Source organism: Sminthopsis crassicaudata, chromosome 3, assembly GCF_048593235.1.
Source record: "Sminthopsis crassicaudata isolate SCR6 chromosome 3, ASM4859323v1, whole genome shotgun sequence".
In the NCBI taxonomy this organism is placed as follows: domain Eukaryota; kingdom Metazoa; phylum Chordata; class Mammalia; order Dasyuromorphia; family Dasyuridae; genus Sminthopsis; species Sminthopsis crassicaudata.
Genome location: NC_133619.1, coordinates 86601118 through 86614430, shown reverse-complemented (window position 1 = coordinate 86614430; position 13313 = coordinate 86601118). Strand labels below are relative to the sequence as shown.

Genomic DNA, 13313 nt, shown 5'->3' with positions numbered 1-13313 from the left:
AGTGACTTGCCCAGGGTCACAGAGCTGCTAAGTATCTGAAGCCAGATTTGAACTCAGGAAGAGGAATCTTCAGGATCTGCCTTGAATACAATAGGCATTTGATAAATGTTCTTTGAACTGAAGTGGATTATGCGACATGGCAAGACTTTAGATCAAAGGCGGAAGGAAAGGACCTTAAAAGTATTTTAATTCAGACTCATCATTTTATAGATGAAGAAATTGAGGCTCCAAGATCATAAGGTAATAGTGATAATGATCAATAATAATAAATTCACATTTAATAGCTTTTTGAACTTAGCAAACTGTTTTAAATATATTGTATCACTTGATCCTCAGAATAACCTTGTCAAACAAATGGTTTTATTACTCTCATTAAAATGAATGATAATAATAATAGCTAGTATTTATAGAGTACCTATGCTGTACTAAGCATTTTTAAATTATGATTTCTTTTGACCCTCACAACCATCCTGGGAGATAGATGCTACTATTATGCTGATTTTGCAAATCAGAAGACTGACACAAATAAAAGTTAAGTAACCTGACCAGGGTGATGCTGCTAATGTGTCTAAGATAGGATTTGAACTTGGGTCTCTAGCTTTATTTAGGTCTCTAACCACTATTAAAATGGAATTTGAAATGCAAACCTCTAATTCTATCATATTATGCTGTATCTCTATTCTCCTGTTGGACCATTGTGTTATACTCCAGTTACCTCCTGAAAGACAATATCTCTTTTCCCTTTCTGATTTTGGATAACATTACCAGTATTCTACATACCAGTGCCGGTAAGTCTGCCTCTATGTTAGCTAGTTGTCTAGTTAGAAAGAGTGACGATAAAGCTAAGAGATGAATCTGAACACAGACGACTGCAATCGTTCCATTCTATCCTGACGGATTTCAGATTCTTAATCCATATGGTCAGATGGCTCATCTTTATCTCATTCTGGACACCCAACATCTCTCAGGGACTATTTGTGAGTGCTTTCTCTCTGCTACAAAGTTTTCTTGTGTCCTAATATTAGTTAAGGAGCATCAGACTTCTGTTGAGGAAAACCCAAAACTCTTAAAACTTCCTTGGACTCTGCCTCAGGGAAGGGACCCCACCCCCAAGCACAAACTGTTTCCTCCTTATCTTAAAAACCCACTGAATTCTATTAAAATTCTAACCCTGGCTGGAACTCAAGCAGGAAGCCAACTTGGGACTCCACCCACAGGCCCCTTCAGATGGTCCAAAATCTCCCTATTATAAAAAGGGCTAAACTGGAGTCCTCTCTTTGCAGAAGTCCCAAACATGGCATCCTTACACCGGTCATGTCAAGGATTTCTGCCCCCTGGACCTGTGGTTCTGGTGCTTTTTATCTCTACCTTCAACTTTACTAACTAAACTTTACTTCTAAACTTCACAATAAACCTCTTTTAACAATCTAGGTTTTCAGGTCTGTAAATTCCTTTACAGAGGACTCTTGCCCCACTACTAAACCTGTATCCTTGTGCTGAATCCAAAGGGGTTGCAGGGGAGCTCTATTTGACTCCCTGTACCCCGGATCTGCCACTAGACCTCAATTAAACCTAATTTCATTTAGATACCCCTTATCTTGTTCTCATCACTTCCATGATCTCTATGGCAGTGATAACCTTCCTCTTCCAGCTTCCCAGAGAAACTTAGCATCTTTATCATATCTTTATCATATATTATTGAACATTACAGCCATCTGAATCAGTGTCTGATTGCCCCAGGGTAACTAGGTGGCTCAGTGGCTAGAATTCTGGGTCTGGAGCCAGGAAGACCTGAGAATACTGGAAATGTTATGCAAAATTAGGAAAGGACACAAGATATTGTCCTTTAGAAGATAAATAGCCTCAGACACTTACTAGCTCTATGATACTGGGTGACTCATTTAACCTGTTTGCCTCAGTTTCCTTATCTGTAAAATGAGATGCAGAAGAAAATGGCAAATCATTCTAGTATCTGCCAAGAAAATCCTCATATTGGGTCCCAAAGAGTTGGACATGTCTAAAATTACTGAACAACAACTTTTTGCCCTATTAGACCCTATGTGGATAGAAAATGTGTATCTCTTTTTTGCATCTCCTACAGAGATTGGCATAATAAATCAATAAGCACTTAGTAAATACCTATTTATGTTTTAGGTATAGTCAGTCAACATCAACCTTTTATCCACTATACTACACTTTCTATTGGTTCTATAATTTGGGGAAAAGATATAGCTTTTTAAGGAGTTAATACCTAAATCACACATCACCATCTTGTATGGTTTAGAATTTATAAGAGTATTGCTACAGCACCATTAAATGGCTTAACAATCAAGAGAACATCAGCAGCTGAGAAGCATTATAGCATTTTGACATTAACTACAAGCACAGTTAGTAATACTGCACTTTAAAAAATCATACACACACACACACACACACACACACACACACACACACTTTTTTTTTGAATAGAGCCTTAGATAATTACCCTGACAATTGTTTTGTGAGGAAGCCCCATTTATATTCCTTCATCAATTACATATCTGGATCACCAGGCAATTTGTTTTCCATTTTAAATGGGCAAAGGCAAAATAAAATAAAAAAAAATAGATCTAACTCTTTGTGGCCAATGTTATTCTTGAGCATCAAATTTCTGGACTTGACTGTACCAGCAGAGCATGAGGAGGAAAAGTGGCCCTACCTGCAACTTCTTTCCCAAGCATGGCCCAAGGACAATTTAGTCTGTATGTACTTTCTACTCTGTCAGCATTAGTGTGACCTACAAATCTATATTTAAACATGGATGTGTGCAGGTAATGTGCTGAATCAAGGCATGGGGTGTGTTTGGCCACTCTTGATACAGAGGCTAGATGCTGCACGACTGATGAAAGGCTACGGAAACTTTGCTCACCTTGAGAAACGAGTTCTTAGGGGATGGTCCATGTTCCACCAAGTTGCCATAGAGTATGAAGTAGGTTATGAAGTTTGCCATTGAATATGGAGTAGAATGGGAAGCTGTTATAGCTACTTACCCCCAAAAGAAACAACAATAATAGTAAAAACCAAAAAAACAAAAACAAAACAAAAAACCACACACCAACAAAGGAAAGCAAAACCAAAACAAAGGACATGGCCCCCAAAACAGCTACTTACATTGAGTGAGAATTCCAGTTAAGGCATCTTTAAAGTTCTCCTTTGCTTGCTCCATCTCTTGCTCGTGGTTGGCTTTTTCATTCATCAGGCGGCGGACATGACTATTGGCTGACTGGACCATGGAGTAGAACTGGTTGGCAGATCGCCGATTGACTTCCCCTCGTTCAATCCAGGTGAGCAGCACTGTAATGGCTTCAGAAAACTTGCTGTCATCTGGAAAGGGAAATCCCACAGAATATAGCTTAAACATATATTTTAAAAAAGGCATACACCCCCTACACATTTAAAAATTTAAAGCATTTTTTTCTTTTGTTCCTTTGAGGGAACAAGATATAGTATGATTATTCCAGATATACTGCCCAGAGTTGTCAAATTGTTTTATCTAAGAACAAATGTTCTCCTCCATCAGATTCCCACATTCTGTCTCATTCTTTTCCACTTGTGTGAAAATATCAACAAAGCAGACAGTGGCCCAAATGCCATATTTTATTACCAATCAATTAACAGATAATTTGTTAGGCCTCTATCATGTTCTAGGTCAAAAATTAAACAGTCTTGCCCTCAAGAAGCTTATATTCTTTTGGATGAGATAATGTTTGTGTGCATGCGTACAGCATATGGCTGTATATTTATAATGTGTATATGTATGTTGCCTATGTATAGGTATATGCAAATACCTGTGTATGAACTTGATTTCATAAAAAAAATACACAAGATATACATATGTACGCATGTTATCTATATACATGTGTATACATATATATATATATATATATATGTATATACCACTATATTCTCAGATTACATAAAATGTACAAGATACATGTTGGTTGATGTTCTTGAAGTGGACCAAAATGACATCACTATGTGAGTTACTGTATGTTCGACGTAGTTAATCAGACCAATCATCTCAGAATGCTCTACCAAAGTTTGGGCACAAATAGTATATACATTGGGAGTGGATTCTCTAAATCTGTGCATCTCGCTTTTCTTCTGAGATACTTCAATTCTGCTTTGCTCATGGAGCCCAGCACCTTCTGTGATGAGGGCACACCATGCTGGGCAGTCCTGTGCCAGTGTCTCCTGTGACACACAATCAATTCCAAAGTTCTTAAGAAAGACCTTGAGCGTATTCTTGTATTGCTTTTTCTAACCACCATGTGAGCATTTGGTCTATGTGAGTTCTCTATAAAATAGTCTTTTTGGCAAGTGTATATCTGGCATGCAAGCAAGTGGCCAGCTCAATGGAACTGCCTCTTTGCAGTCGAGTTTGAATGGTTGGTGTTTTAGTTCGAGAAAGGACCTTAGTGTCTGGTATCTAACCTGCCAAGTGAGCTTTGGAATCTTCCTAAGACAATTCAAATAAAAGTAATCCAGTTTTTTGGCCTGATACTGGTATGCTGTCCAGATTTCATAGGAATACAACAATGAAGTCAGCCCAATGGTTCTGTGGACCTTCAGTTTGGTAGTCAGTCTAATATCTTTCCTCTCCCACAGTTTCATTCTGAGCTTCTCAAAAACTAAGCTAGTTCTGGCATTATGTGTCAACTTTATTATCAATGTGTAGGTCTCTGGAAAGTATACTGCCAAGGTAAGTGAACTTATCCACAATATTCAGAACCTTCCCATTTGCTGTAACTAATGGTTCCACATGAGGACGGTGTGGGGCTGGCTGTTAGTTTTTTCTTGGTATTAATTGTTAGGCTCAATTAGTACGAGCAGCAGAGAATTGATCTATACTTGTTATGCCTTGGCTTCAGAGGTTGCATTAAGTGCACAATCATGTGCAAACAAACAAACAAAAAAAAAATCATGCACCAAAACTCCCTCCACTTTAGTCTTGGCGTAGCCTTTTCCATCAATGCAGTAGCTAACCCTGATGCTTTGTTCATGATTTGACAACATGGTTGAAAACATCATTCTATAAAGCATAAGAGATATACATAAGAATATATACAAAATATATATGGGTATACACATGCTGCCTACATCAGGGCTTCTTAAACTTTTTCTGCCCTTGACCTCTTTTTGCCCAAGAAAGTTTTATATGGCCTTGGATATATAGATATATAAAAATCAAACACTAATGATAAATCATGATTTTGTGATCTCCCACATTCAGTTACAAGATGGAGTCTTGAACCACAGTTTAAGAAGCTGGGGTTTACATAGAAGTATATACTTATATACACATAACAATTTACTCACTAGATTACATAAAATGTATAAGATAAACATAAAGGTATATATATGGCTCTATATATAGTATATATACTTATGTCTATATATAAATGGACATGTTTGTACAAACATGTCTCTCTCTCTCTATCTATATATATCTATATCTATATCTATATCTATATATATATAGATATACGCACACACAACCACATGTACTAGATTACATAAAATGCCCAACATATACATAAGTACAAAATATACACATGTATCACAGAGTAGAATGGGATAGAGGATACTAGTAGCTTTCACAAAATGTTGTTCACATTACAGAGAATACACAGAGGGAAACTCTCACAATTATATTAGCTTTATTTTTCCTCTGGGTGAATTTCTATTCTACTGAATGATATCTGGACTTGTTTAGTGAATTCCTGGGAAATTTTGATAACTGAGGTAATATTGTCTTTTTAAACCCATAGTTTGGCATTTATGGTTTATTTGAGAGGTAAAGTTGAGGCTGCTTCAAATATTTTCTCATTAAATGATATAATTTACATTAATAATGTTTTACATACCATTATTCAGAAATATTGCAAAAATTTAAAAATTCAGCAAAATGGATACTCCTCCATTAAAGAAGACTGAATTCTCTTTATGATTTAAGAGCCAGAAGTGGAAGAGTTCAGCTCCCCTTGAGTAAAAGGGTAATAACCCCATTTGAACTTAGTTGTGGTTCTCAATAGATAGACACATGACTTGTCATTAGCCTCAAACTCAAGGCCTTTTTAATTGAATAGAATCTGCAAGTATATTTGCTTTGCATACTAGGACCTTTAAGAAACCAAGTTCCCTTCAAAGATAAGTGATATAATAGATGATGACTTAAGGACTGACATAAATCATCAGCATTCCTATCTATAACTAACAAAATCCAGAAAGAAGAAGAAAGGTAAATTCCATTCAGAATGGTGACAAAAACTATGAAATAATTGTGTGTGTATCTAACAAGATTCACCCAGGGAAAATATGAAAAAACATTTTGTAGAAATAAGGATAGACCTAAATAGCTTGAGAAACATAAGTTTCTTGTGAGTTGATTAAACTAATATAAATAAAAGTAACAATATCATCTAAATTAAAATACTTATTCAATGTCATATCAAACACCCAAAAATATTTTATGGAACTAATAACATTTCATATGAAGGGACAAAAATATCAAGAATATCAAGGATAATAATAGCAAAAAAGAGGGAAGAAAGGAAGTCTATCAGGTTCAGATCTCAAATTGTTCAGCAATAATTTTCCTGTTGGAGAATGACCAGACTCGCTGTGGTAGAAAAATTATTGTGCCAAAGGAAATGATGAAATGGACAATTTCAGAGGAAACAAGAAACACTTTTACGAACTGATGCAAACTTAAGTCAAATGAGAACTATTTATACAAGAATAACAAAATTATACAGAAAAATAATTTAGAAAAACTTTAGAATTTTGATCAATGAAACAAATGATAAACCACGAATCCAAAAGAATAGAGAAGAAATAATGAACTCAAAATAAAGAGACATTTTTAATATATGTCTAAGATGAAATGTTTTTTTCCAGATTATTTGGCTATATATTAAGGAATTTGTTTTTCAGTTTTTTTTTTTTTTTTTTTTTTTTTACTTTGAGAGGAGGTAGTGGAGGGACAGATTAATAAAAAATACTTGTCACTTGTACTTAAAATGCTAAATTATTAAAAAAAACTTTTCCTAAAAATATATTTATCTATAGCACATATTTAGGTACATCTGTACTATCAGACTTTTCTTTCTACATATATCTGCTTGAGTAGGTGATGATGATTTAGTGTAAAAGGTATGTCCATTATATAAAGGATTGATTTGCTGTTAAGAAGAAAGCTGTTTAAGAAAAAGTATTAGCAGCATAGACTATGCTTGTTGTCCTGCATTCAAAGATAGGTGACATTACTGATATATGGTCACATATTGTTTTTCAGTATGATTTTTTTCAAAGATTGCTTTTTAAAGGTGTAACCTTTAAAACAGAGGTTTCCTCTCTTTAAATTGAACTAGAAGTTAGAGTATGAATTTGAGAACCTGGGACTTTTTTTAAACTCATGCTTTAACTCACTTTAGGCCCAGAATTACCCATCTTAGACTGGAAATGAAGAGGACAGGTTTTCTTAAAATCTTATCATACTAGCTCATTTGGCAACTCACATATCTTGGTTAACTTTAAAAATTCAATTTAAGTTCAACCCTCCGTGAACTCAGAAGTAGTAGTTTCTTAGCTCATTCCATGAACCAAAGCAGCTCTTATAAAAAAAAAAAAATCCATCATATAACTTAACATTATGTTCAGCCCATGGAGGGAATCATAATTTAGCATTATGTTGGTGAGAGACCCACTGCAACAGTTACAGTCAGAATAAATTCTGTCTCCCTCACACATTCTACCTCTCACCCTGCCAATAGATATTAGGAGAATGGACTTCTGAATAGACAGCAGAGACAAACCAAATGTTTATAAGAAATCCTTTAAAATGTTTACCTCTAAGTGCTTTTCTTTTTCTCTTTAACTATAACTCTCCTCTCTTTCATAAATACATAAAGAAAATCATTAGCATTTTATTATAGACCCTACAATATATGAAAATAATATTCCTCATTTTTCTTTCAACTGCATGTAGTTATTTTTGTCTCTTTCTTGCTCTCATAGGATTCACAAATATGTTATTTTATTGCTAGAACATTTAACAGGCAAATGGAACTTTGATTGATATACTGACATTCCAATTAAATTGGACTTGCATTAGTTAAGGCATGACGAGTAACATCATTTAACATTTGTTGGGACATAGGGGGTAATTTTAATTTATATTAATTAAGAAAAAAACCCAGCAACTTTCTGGATGGTTTCGTGTGCATATAAGGAGAGGCCAATTTCAATACCCAATTGCAAATTTAATTTTTTATTTGGTAGAAAGATAATTGAGAAAGCAGAGAACAATATAAACTAATTTAAATAGGATCAGCATTGTAGCCTTATTAAAGATTTTCATTTAGAAAGAAACTAATATTGCTCATAAGAACCACATCAAGGTACACTCATAAAATTTCCAAATACATTTTCTGAACATTCTTAGATACAATTGTAAACATGAGAGCTCTTTAAAAATTCCAAGCAGAAGTCCTTTCTTATGGTATTTAGGGACCATTTTTTTTTCTCTTGATTAATTAGACTTGATGTAATTTAGTCTTGGCCCCCAGTCACACTATGCCAAGATTATTACAACAGCTCCCAGCCTCCAGTTTCTATCCCCTTCCTTAAACATCATTCTTATCATGAAAACTCTTCTTAAAAGGGGAAGAAATAAATTATAAAGGAAGATATAGAAGTAGGAAAATGTAGGATACGCTTGGTGGAGATGGTGAGTAGACTGGTTTGGATTTAACAAAGATTTGATGTAGAAGAGTAATTGAAGATAAGTCTGAATGGATAGATTTGTCACCAAATTGTGTGTCAAATTGCAGAGTTTTGGCTTTTCTTTCGTGTCAACAAGGAGCCACTGGTAAGTTCTGAATAGTTTGAGTAGGTCCAAACAAAAGGAAGGTCATGATAAAAACAGTGTTTTATAGGAACTTGTCTATCAATACTAATAACAGGAGAAGGAGAATGAAGACACTGAAGATAATTAAGAATCCATAGCTATACGTGAAGAAATAAAATTTTGAGCATGGGGTAAGACAAAGAGAAAGGAAATGAATGAATAGAAATTAGACATATTGTAAAGGAAATGTTATTAGAATGGTGTGTGTAACATGGATATTTTTACCAATCTCAGTGAAATCCATGGACTCCTAAGAATAATGGTTTGTTGCCTTCATTAATAATCGTGAGAAATGCTAAATTTCAGTTTAATATTACTGAAAAGAAAGATTTGATTTTTCCAATCCAAGTTCATGATTTCCTGGAATCTGTGGACCTCATGCTAACAATTCCTACTATAATTTATAAGATGTTTAGAAAATTATTAGATTTGAGAGTGGGAGAGGAAGACCCTTAAGATCAAGAGTTTAAAACCAGAAGGGACTTTAGAATTCACTGAATACAGTTCCCATTCCCATTTTGTTGATGAGAAAATTTAGGAACAAAGAAGTTCATCAGATTAAGCCCAGAATTACACAACTACTAAGGGTCTGGGTTAGAATTTGAACCCATGTCCTTTTGAATCTAAGTCCAGTGCTCTGATTGCTATGTCACACTACCTAGAATGAAGGCATTTTAAAACATGAATCCTAAGTTTCAAGTAAGAAAGATAGAATTGTGTACATTTAAATAGGGATGGATCTTAAAGAAGTTTAGAAACTGGTTTAGGGGGCAAAATAATGAGTTTTATTTTATGCATGTTGATGAACAGTGGAAAATCATGAGTTTGTGATAATTGGTAGGATATCTGGGTGGAAATATCCAATAGGAAATTGGAAATGTGGGGTTGAAACTCATGAGAGTGGAGACCAGGACAAAGTAATGGAGATGATCCACAAAAAGGTGAGGTGATAGTTGAAACTACAGCGATTTCGATGAGATCTCCAAGGCCTAGAGAAAGAACAATCAAAAGACCTAGGGAAGATCATCAGAGAATGCTTATAGCTATACTCATGAAATGTTATTTTCTACTATTTACTAATATGCATCCTCCATTCTTATTGCCCCAGGAATATACAACATTAATAAATTCCAGCCCACATTCTCCTTGACTTTAATTTTATTATCCCTCTTCAATGCCTTTCCTTCTTATTTCCTAAAACAATCCAATCTTCCTTGAATGTTTAGCTCAATTCTCAGAAGTTTCTTCATTTAGAAAGAGGCAGTGGATGGGGCCATGAGCCTGGATTCAGGAAGATGTAAATTCAAATCCAATCTCAGATATATATATATATATATATATATATATATATATATATATATATATATATATATATATATTACCATTGTGACTCTAAGCACATCACATAACCTCTGTTACAGTCCCCTCAACTATGAAATTGGGCTAACAATGGCACATACCTTCCAAGATTGTTTTGAGGATCAAATATTTATAAAGTGCTTACCATAGTGCCTAAAACATATATTTATAAAGTGCTTACCATAGTGCCTAAAACATAGAAGATGATATATAAATGCCATTATTGTCATCATTATTAAATTGGTGAATTCTGTAAACTTAGAAAAGTAATAACTATTTCAAAATAATCAGGTTCCCCTTATCATCCTTTGTATTTTATTTTAAACATTTAAAAATTCTCATATGTCTATAAACTTCACTAGATTGTCATATCTCTCACTCTCTTACATGTACACACACATTTGAAAACATTTGGTGTAATGAAAAGGATATTGGACTGGGAAACAGGAAGATCAAATCTGAATCCCAACTGAGATAACTGTATAACCCCAGGAAAGCCCTCAATTTCTCTCAATTTTAGTTTTTTACTTATAAAATAGGAACAATAATAATCCAATAACAAATTATCATGGGAGTCAAATGATAGAACATATGTAAAGTGTTTTTGCAAACCTTAGGCGCTTTATAAATGCTATTTTTCTTACAGTACAGTATAGCATAGCATAATTTCTTATTCTAGTATGAAATACAGATTAGTAGTTAGCAATCTTGTATAACCCATCCCTGGATTCTTTGAAGATGAAGACTTTATCATTTACTTCTTCAGTGTTATGTTGACTGGCTTCCTGGGCCAGACATTTTAATAGAGTCCTACAATTGTAGGAGAAAGCAGCAATGCAACAACTTTTTAAAAACTCCATATTGTTCCTTTGGTCCACTGGGTTTTAAGTTACATCAAAAGTATTTTAAATACTAGCAGCGCCTGCTGACAACCAGAAGGTGAGTAGGGAATTTTAGATGTCTTCTTAAATCAATCACACAGTTGTACCAAGATACTTTTCTTTCCGAATCAGTCAAAAGTGGTTAGTTTTAAGAACTAATTTCAAAAGGAAAAAGGAAGCGTTTTAAAATAATTAATACAGTGAGTACCCTGAGCTGACATAAACATCTTCCTTCAGTGCAAAAAGATAACTTGAAAATAGATTTCCCAGAATAAATTTAAATCTACTAATTGCTTACTGGCACTCCCTTCCATATCTTAATCTTTATTTTTATTGTGATCAATTCCTTGATTCTAAGTTAATAAGTGACTGCTAAATAAAATTGAGTGAGAAAAATTTGAGACAACTATAGTTGTTATATTAATTTACCTGAGCTTCTTCTTTTTTCCTTCCTTTTTCCCCTTACCCTTTCAGGCCTTTGAGGGGATGACTGATATGCTATAAAAATGGAGGAAATTGTATGGCAAACAGGAATTCTCAGCCGTTGGAGTCATCCCTCAAAATCATTTTGGAATAGTCACAACTTAAACTAGTAAGGAATAATGACTATAACCAGTATATATAATGTAGCCATTGATGATAAACCCACCAAATGTACACTCATTTTTTTTTTTTTAATTTCTGGCTATTTGGATCCTTTTTCATTTAAGTTATTTACTTGTTTTTAATTTTCTAGGGAGGAGCTTTTATCTGGATAGTTGAGAATCACTATGTCATCTTTCTTCATATTTAAAACAAATTTATATCTATTGCCATAGAAACCCAGTGTTTGGCTTGGCTTATGAGCCAATGTCATGAAGCAGCGTTCATGATTCTGCCATCTGTATGCTCCTTTTCATGTAATAAAGTAAAAAAGTAAATAAATTCTACAGCCTGGGAACAGAAGGGATTCTGCCCTATTTGACCATCCCCTAGAGAGGAATGGAAAGCAATTTGTTTTCTTGCTCAGCCAATCACAATATGCTGCCTCTCAACAGTGGTTAAGCAGGGGGTGGGAAATTCTGGCCAGGGAGCAAGTTCAAGATTCTCCTACACCAAACATTGTGGGATGTCGTTCTGGTCTTTCCCTCTGCTTTGAAAGTATTCTACAATTCTAGCCCAAGTGAAATGAAAATTGACCAAACAAACTTTTCTATCAGCTTCCCCTCCCTCCCCCGGGCTGGGATTAAGTGACTTGCCCAGGGTCACACAGCCAGTTAGTGTTAAGTGTCTGAGATCAGATTTGAACTTGGGTCCTCCTGACTTCAGGGATGGTGCTCTATCCACTTCGCCACCTAGCTGCCACCTCTGTCAGCTTGACAAACACCTGAAATAGTCTTTATTCCTACTCTTTCTGATTCCCTGTCTATTTTCTAAACTTTCAATATTAATTTTTTTCACAAAATCTTCCATGAATTTCCTTTGTAACAACTTTTCTTCTCAGACTTCCCCAGATACTTTATTGTGTAGCTCTGAAACATTGATCATTTGATGTTCTCATTCCAGGTTTTGGTTGTGGTAGCTTACTAGAGTAAGTGTCATGAGATCAGAAGCAATATTCTGTCTAGAGTCTGTATCTCCTGTAGCACTTAGTAGTGTTCTGACACAGGAGGTATCTAATAAGTTTCTATTATGTTTCAGTAATTTTAATAATTCTGTCTGACTCAAATATTTATGAGCTTAATATATAAACATATGTCATATAATATATATATATATATATATATGTATTTGAGTTAGACAAAATATAGAATAAAAAGAACAATGACAAGACATCTCCACCCACACCTGGAATTTTCTATCTGAAGTCAAACTACAGTTGCAGTGGATATCTGTAAGGCATTTACTCTCCCTCTTTTTTTCTTAAGAAAGAACCACTGCCATACATCTTGTCCTACCCTTCTTGTTATTGTTATTGTTATTATTATTGTCGTCAGTGGTATTAAACTGGTAGAAGAGTGAATATGTTCTTGATATAAATTATCTAGATTTTAGATGAGCCTTTCCAAAATTATCTCATGCTATTGTAATGAGAAAATTAAGAGAAAGGAAATACATAGTGTAGAATTTAGTTTGACTAGCTG

The 13313-nt window shown here is 34.5% G+C and overlaps 1 protein-coding gene across 3 annotated transcripts in view; it reads right to left on the bottom strand.

The window, feature by feature from the left end:
• The window catches only part of ENOX1 (ecto-NOX disulfide-thiol exchanger 1), a 366224-nt gene that overhangs the window by 165675 nt on the left and 187236 nt on the right, over window positions 1-13313 (bottom strand). For all 3 annotated transcript variants that reach the window (XM_074299169.1, XM_074299168.1, XM_074299167.1), the window contains one exon: window positions 3151-3363. In XM_074299169.1, coding sequence (XP_074155270.1) covers window positions 3151-3363 — 213 coding nt within the window. The remainder of the gene's footprint in view (window positions 1-3150; window positions 3364-13313) is intronic.